Source organism: Giraffa tippelskirchi, chromosome 11 (genome assembly GCF_054371585.1).
Source record: "Giraffa tippelskirchi isolate mGirTip1 chromosome 11, T2T-mGirTip1v1.2.pri, whole genome shotgun sequence".
Lineage (NCBI taxonomy): Eukaryota > Metazoa > Chordata > Mammalia > Artiodactyla > Giraffidae > Giraffa > Giraffa tippelskirchi.
In genome coordinates this window covers 123,281,521-123,288,697 of record NC_137285.1, presented here as the reverse complement: position 1 = coordinate 123,288,697, position 7,177 = coordinate 123,281,521, and the positions used below count along the sequence as shown (strand labels likewise).

The 7,177-nt window shown below is 50.0% G+C and overlaps 1 protein-coding gene across 2 annotated transcripts; it reads right to left on the bottom strand.

The window, feature by feature from the left end:
• Window positions 1-1,172: 1,172 nt before the first annotated feature.
• On the bottom strand, window positions 1,173-6,540 carry LOC145525766 (folate receptor beta-like). 2 transcript variants are annotated; one of them, XM_081539460.1, is made up of 5 exons: window positions 6,391-6,540; window positions 4,792-4,953; window positions 2,046-2,234; window positions 1,798-1,933; window positions 1,173-1,647 (listed from the first exon to the last, which is right to left on the bottom strand). In XM_081539460.1, the coding sequence occupies exons 2-5, from the start codon at window positions 4,939-4,941 to the stop codon at window positions 1,361-1,363; spliced, it is 762 nt and encodes a 253-aa protein (XP_081395586.1). In that variant the 5' UTR covers window positions 4,942-4,953; window positions 6,391-6,540; the 3' UTR covers window positions 1,173-1,360. The 2 variants fall into 2 exon arrangements, with proteins under 2 accessions (XP_081395586.1, XP_081395585.1); XM_081539459.1 differs by having other exon boundaries at window positions 4,792-4,949; window positions 6,387-6,409.
• Between the last annotated feature and the right edge of the window lie 637 nt (window positions 6,541-7,177).

Genomic DNA, 7,177 nt, shown 5'->3' with positions numbered 1-7,177 from the left:
AGTGAAGTCGCTCAGTCGTGTCCGACCCTTAGCGACCCCATGGACTGCAGCCTACCAGGCTCCTCTGTCCATGGGATTTTCCAGGCAAGAGTACTGGAGCGGGTTGCCATTGTCTTCTCCGCCTTCCAGACTAGATAAACGTAATGACTGAGACCCACCCACACGCGAAACAGTGTCTCAAGACCTCTCCAATAACCCTATTACTCGGCCTCCAATCTGTGGCCAACTTCCCCTTTCAGTCACCTCTTGTTATGAGGAGGTGAGAGAGACCTAGACTGAGTCTTCACTCCTGGCTTCAAGTTTCAGGTTGATGACACCACCTGCCTGGAGTTATCATTCAGGTACCTGCAGGTACCTGGGCCTCTCTGAGGATAACTGTGGTTGGGATGTGGAGACAAAGGCTTCCCCAAGGGGAAGCCGGAGACCCTGAGATAAACTGAGGCCCAGTTCCTGAGGGCTGTGTAACGACAGCAGTCCTCCAGGAGAGGCACATCTACCAATCCTGGAGGGGACAAAGGTGTCCGGGATAGTTCCTGCCTCTGGGAAGCCCCTAAGAGTTTCCGCCCCTCTTCCAGCCACACCTCCAGGACTCAGGAGGGCTGAACTAGAGCTAGAATCTGCAGTGTTTGCTCTGCAGGAACCTCACAGACTGCCCTCTTCTCTGAGGTGCCAAGCCCCAACTCTGCCCCTTCAGTCCGTATCATGAGTGAATTTGTTTACACACACACACACACACACACACACACACACACCCAGCCTTCCCTGGACTCCAATCCTGTTTTCCCATATCAGCAGAAGGAAGCACAGAGACTGGGGAAAAGGCCTTCCTTTGGGACTCAGTATAAATAATGAAGTCCTGGACTTGGCTCTCTCATTTAGGGCTACAAGAGCCACAAGATCCCTGAGGACTAATAATGTGCAGGCATTGGGCACACATGCATTCTAGGCAACATTTCACAACTATGAGAGAAGGAAGGATTATTATCTTCATTTTATTGAGAAGGAAACTGGTTTAAGAAAAGTCAAGCAACTGATTCCTTTTCACAGAGTGAGTAGCAGAACTGTTATTCAAGCTCATGTCTTGTTTCTCTAATCTGAAGGAATTCAAAAACTATGGAATCTGCCCTCTACCACACACAAACTCAGAACCAAAATAATTCATCAGACTCAGATGTGTTGGTCTATTTATTAGAACTGGCTGTCAGAGAAACCCCAAGCCCCACCCTGGAGCAGGAACTGGATGACAAAGGGATGGATAACAAATGCAAGCGTGCTCCCTCATTTGTGGGAGCTGAACTGAGCCCAGCCTGGTCATCAAACCTGGGGAGAGGCAGAGGGGACCACCTGGGGATGGCTGGACTCAGTCATGGAGCCAGAGTGACAGCATCAGGGCCAGGCAGAGCAAGAGAGGTCTAATCCCCTGGGGCCTGGCCTCAGCAGTCAAGGCCAAGGCATAGAATCTCGCCACCTCCTCATTGGGGTTGCCCAGGGCAGGGTCAAACCACATCTGGATGCAGCGGCCGCTGCCCCGGCTGTAGTTGCTGAGCTTGTAGGAGTGACTCCAGAGGCCCTCACACAGGGCTGCAGGTGTGGGGAAGTAGGTCTCAAATGTGCGGCAGGTTGTCCCATTTGGACACTTATTAGATCCTGCAGGGGGAGAGAGGGTGGGCACGGACATTCTGTCCCTAGGCCCAAAGCTTAACTCTGGCCACCCCTAGGAATCCTTGCTCAACCCCAAATCCTCAAACCCCCTTTCTCCACCCCACACCTCCATCTCCCCGCTCCCCCAGCCCTCACCTGAGGTCCAGTCCCAGCCCCTGTGCCAGTTGCTCTTGCAGGTGTGGGAGGTGCGGCAGTCTTCCCACCAGCTCTGACAGTCCTCTTTGCAGAGGGGCACATTCAGGAACCGTTCTTTGCGCCACTTCTGGTTCACCTGGGGGAGAGGGGAGAGGCAGGGAGGCTCAGTCAGCCAGGGATGTTGGTAGGAACAGCCGTGACTGAGTTGGGGGCAGTCTGCTGGGGTGGAGTGAGGGAGACCCCAGTACCTCTTGGATCCAGGGCCCCAGATTGGGTGAGCACTCGTACAGACAGTTGTCCTGAATGAAGTGGCGCTGGCAGGCGGGTTCCATCTTGCCGCAGTGGTCCCAGGTAAAGTTATACAAGGAAGAGGTGTCCTTGTGCAGCTCCTGACTGACTTTGGCAGAGCAGCAGGCGTTCTTCTTCCAGGGGGTGCACTGGGTGGGGAAGACATGAGACTAACTGCCTCCAGACCACAAACTCTGCCACCTCCAGCCTCTTCCCATTTGGCTCTTCTTGCTCTCCTGTCTCAGGCAGGTTGTCCTAAGAATGCTCAGTATCAGGACCCTTCTGTCCTTGGCCTCCAGAAACTCCTGTCTTGGGGGAGACACCGTTACAAGACTGATGGGGGCAGTGAGAGCCTGGGAGAAGCTCTGTCTTGGGAAGACAATAGCTATCATTTATACAGTGCTTGACACTTCATACAAAGTAATTTATTTATTCCCTAAAAAAATAATTACTGAGTACTTATTTTATGCCAGTTACTGTTCGAGATGCTGGGAATACAGAAAAGAACAGAACAGGCAGAAATATGTATTCTGGTCAAGGGAGACAGTAAGAAGCTAAAAGAGAAAAACATCAGGATCTGATCAATTATATGGATAAAATAACAGCAGGGAATGGAAATATGGAATGAGTGTTGAAATTTGAAAGAGGGTGGTTGTATTAAGCCTCATTAGAAGGTAACTTTTCGAGCAAAGGAGGAAAGGTGTACTGCATTACACCATTCAGTAATATATGTTGAAGTCAGTTCAGTTCAGTTCAGTCACTCAGTCATGTCCGACTCTTTGTGACCCCATGAACCACTGCACACCAGGCCTCCCTGTCCATCACCAACTGCCGGAAGACTCCCCTCCCTCCCCACCCAAACCCATGTCCATTGAGTTGGTGATGCCATCTAGCCATCTCATCCTCTGTCATCCCCTTCTCCTCCTGCCCTCAATCTTTCCCAACATCAGGGTCTTTTCAAATGAGTCAGCTCTTTGCATCAGGTGGCCAAAGTATTGGAGTTTCAGCTTCAACATCAGTCCTTCCAATGAACACCCAGGACTGATCTCCTTTAGGATGGACTGGTTGGATCTCCTTGCAATCCAAGGAAATTTCAAGAGTCTTCTCCAACACTACAGTTGAGAAGCATCAATTCTTCGGTGCTCAGCTTTCTTTATAGTCCAACTCACATCCATACATGACTACTGGAAAAACCACAGCCTTGACTAGACGGACCTTTGTTGGCAAAGTAATGTCTCTGCTTTTTAATATGCTGTCTAGGTTGGTCATAACTTTCCTTCCAAGAAGCAAGCGTCTTTTAATTTCTCGGCTGCAGTCACCATCAGCAGTGATTTTGGAGCCCCCCAAAATAAAGTCAGCCACTGTTTCCACTGTTTCCCCATCTATTTGCCATGAAGCGATGGGACTGGATGCCATGATCTTAGTTTTCTGAATGTTGAGCTTTAAGCCAACTTTTTCACTCTCCTCTTTCACTTTCATCAAGAGGCTCTTTAGTTCTTCTTCACTTTCTGCCATAAGGGTGGTATCATCCGCATATCTGAGGTTATTGATATTTCTCCCGGCAATCTTGATTCCAGCTTGTGCTTCCTCCAGCCCAGCGTTTCTCATGATGTACTCTGCATATAAGTTAAATAAGCAGGGTGACAATATACAGCCTTGATGTACTCCTTTTCCTATTTGGAACCAGTCTGCTGTTCCATGTCCAGTTCTAACTGTGCTTCCTGACCTGCATACAGGTTTCTCAGAAGGCAGATCAGGTGGTCTGGTATTCCCATCTCCTTCAGAATTTTCACAGTTTATTGTGATCCACACAGTCAAAGGCTTTGGCATAGTCAATAAAACAGAAATAGATGTTTTTCTGGAACTCTCTTGCTTTTTCGATGATCCCGTGGATGTTGGCAATTTGATCTCTGGTTCCTCTGCCTTTTGTAAAACCATCTTGAACATCTGGAAGTTCACGGTTCCCATATTGCTGAAGCCTGGCTTGGAGAATTTTGAGCATTACTTTACTAGCATGTGAGATGAGTGCAATTGTGCGGTAGTTTGAGCATTCTTTGGCATTGCCTTTCTTTGGGACTGGAATGAAAACTGACCTTTTCCAGTCCTGTGGCCACTGCTGAGTTTTCCAAATTTGCTGACATATTGAGTGTAGCACTTTCACAGCATCATCTTTTAGGATTTGAAATAGCTCAACTGGAATTCCATCACCTCCACTAGCTTTGTCCGTAGTGATGCTTCCTAAGGCCCACTGAAAGTCTCTCACCCTTTAAAGCCCTGGGGGTGCCCACCTCAGTCCTAACCCCACCCCATCACAGGGGCAAGTCCTGTCCAAATCCTCTGGGTGTCCATGTGCTTCTCTGGGCCTCAGTTTCCTCATTTGTATCAAGTGGAGGAGAACATCATCTACCCATATCACAGGACCTCTGGGAATGTGAAATCATGCAGAGAAAACACATGATGCCTGCTAGGTGCTCAGTAAGTGTTTATTCCACATTATTGCCAACATGGTATCCTGTTCTGAGCAGGCCACCTTAGAATCACATCAACTGCACCCCCATCCTGCCTTCATCTTCTCCCACAGTACGAACTCAGGATGTGTGTATGTTGTGGAAGGGCTGACCCCTCAACCCCTCCCTCCCCACCCTGACTTCCTCTTCCTTGTCTGAACAAGCCCCCTCCCAACCCAGAGCCACACTCCATCCTCACCTGGTTGTGTAGATTGTCCTCAGGGCCAGGTTCTGCCTTGTGGTGCTTGGCATCCATGCAGACATTGAGCAGGTCTGTCCGGGTCTGGGCACTGTACACAGAGGTCATCCAGCCCAGAAACAGCAGAAGTGGTATCAGTTTCCAGGGCATGTCTTTCCCTTCCTACAGAGGCAGGTATGGTTAGGAGACCAAAGTCTGAAGGGAGAGAGGCCCTCACAGGGTCCCCCCTTCGCCTCCTGCCTCAGTCTCCCCAACTCCACAGTGAAGGATGGGGTCTGATCCTGTTCCTTCAGTGTTGGGGTCCTGAGGCTCCTTGAGGCTGGAGCAGAGAAGATTGGCAAGGGCAGCGGCTCCCTCAACATAGGCTTGGGGGGCTCAAAAGGGGATCTGGGATTAGATTTCCCGGGGGGAATCTTCCCAAGTTGGAGGAGACTCCCTGTGCCCCTACCTTCTCTCTGGACTGACCAAAGAAAGGTAACTAAATAATTCAGGTCCATGCTCTACTCCCTGGAAGAGGACACAGCCCTCATCCTGTGTCCAGCAAGTGCTCTGCCTTCACACCCTTGATCACCCAGGTTCCCATGCCAGCTTAGAAACCCTGTTACCCTGGAATGGCAGTGACCCAGCTCTGCTGAGTTCTCCAGTTCGGCATGAGGATCAATCGAGGTAGCACACAGGATGGTGATGGTTAAATGATACAGAAATGACGATGGGGGTTGTTTTTAAACAGCTTTGCTTTCTCAGACTTTTTCCTTCCCTATTTTCTGAAAATCATGTCCTTCCATCGTGACTCTGGTCTCCTCAGCAACTTCTGGACAAATTAACCAGATCCCTGCCTTTATCCTTCAAAGAACAAATGCAGGATCCTAGGACAAGGGACAGCATAAAAGTCCCCCACATTGGAGTTGCTAACCAGACAAGAACTTAAAGTCATAGGAGACACCCAGCAAAAGCGACAGCCCCCTACTCTGTTCATGACTGCCCCTCACCTTCCACCCCCTCACCCACCTCCTGCATAACAGATCTGTTCCTTTAGACTCTGTCACCGAGGGACCTAAGAATTGATAATGGAGACCTCCCTCTCCCTCACCATTCCCCATGTTGTTGATCCCCAAGCCCTGGCAAGGGACTCTCCAAAAAGTCTTTCTGGAATTCACTTCCGTTGGCTCTGTGTTTGGAGTAAGATGGCAACCCACTCCAGTACTCTTGCCTGGAAAATCCCATGGACAGAGGAGCCTGGTAGGCTGCAGTTCATGGGGTCGCTAGGAGTCGGGACACGACTGAGCGACTTCACTTTTACTTTTCACTTTCATGCATTGGAGAAGGAAATGGCAACCCACTCCAGTGTTCTTGCCTGGAGAATCCCAGGGACGGGGGAGCCGGGTGGGCTACCTTCTATGGGGTCACACAGAGTCTGAAGCGACTTAGCAGCAGCAGCACCAGCAGCAGCAGCTTCCCTCCTCCAATTTCTTCTCCTTTAAGTCACTTCCCCACAGGAGCTAGAGTGCTCTCTCTATGGAGAGATTGTCCCTCCCCTATGTGCCAACCTGCCAACTCTCCTGAGTGCCCCGTCATACTTCCCTCCTTAGGGCAACTTGCCTGAGCCTCCTTTGCTACCAGGTTCACATACAGCTCTGACTGGATTGGCCTTTCTCCAGGCTGGCAGCAGCTCCAAGCCGCCAGACTGTCCTCTGTGGTCTCCGTCCTCAGCGCAGGGTAGACTGACTAAGAGCTCTGGTAAGTATAGATACAATTTCCTCTTTCAGATCGTCTCCTGCTCTTCCTTCTCTTTGGATCCCACCCTCTCCAAGTTTCCTTTAGTCTGTCAAGTGAACCATTCTTGTTTACACTCATCTCTCTGTTTGTTAATTTAGTCATTCCAGGGTCCACACATTCAACATTCATCAAAATCTAGAGTGGGCTTCCCTGGTGGCTCAGTGGTAAAGAATCTGCCTGCCAATGCAGGAGACATGACTTCAATCCCTGATCCAGGAAGATCCCACGTGCCTCGGAGCAACTAAGCCCGGGCACCACAGCTACTGAAGTCTGCCCTCTAGAACCTAGGAACCTCAATTCCTGAGGCCCATGCACCCTAGGGCCTGTGCCCCTCAACAAGAAAAACCACCACAATGAGAAGCCTATGTACCACAACTAGAGAGTAGCCCCCACTCTCCACAACTAGAGAAGAGCCTGAGCAGTGATGATGACCCAGCACAGCCAAAATAAATAAAAACTAAATATAAGTTTTTTAAAAATCTAGATGATTGCTCATCTCCAAGAGGGGATCTGAATTTTTGACCCCAAGTGCTGACTTGAGGGGAATGGGACCTAGTGAGGAAGAACCCAGGCTTTGCGGCCAGGATGGAACCCAGTGATACCTCCATCT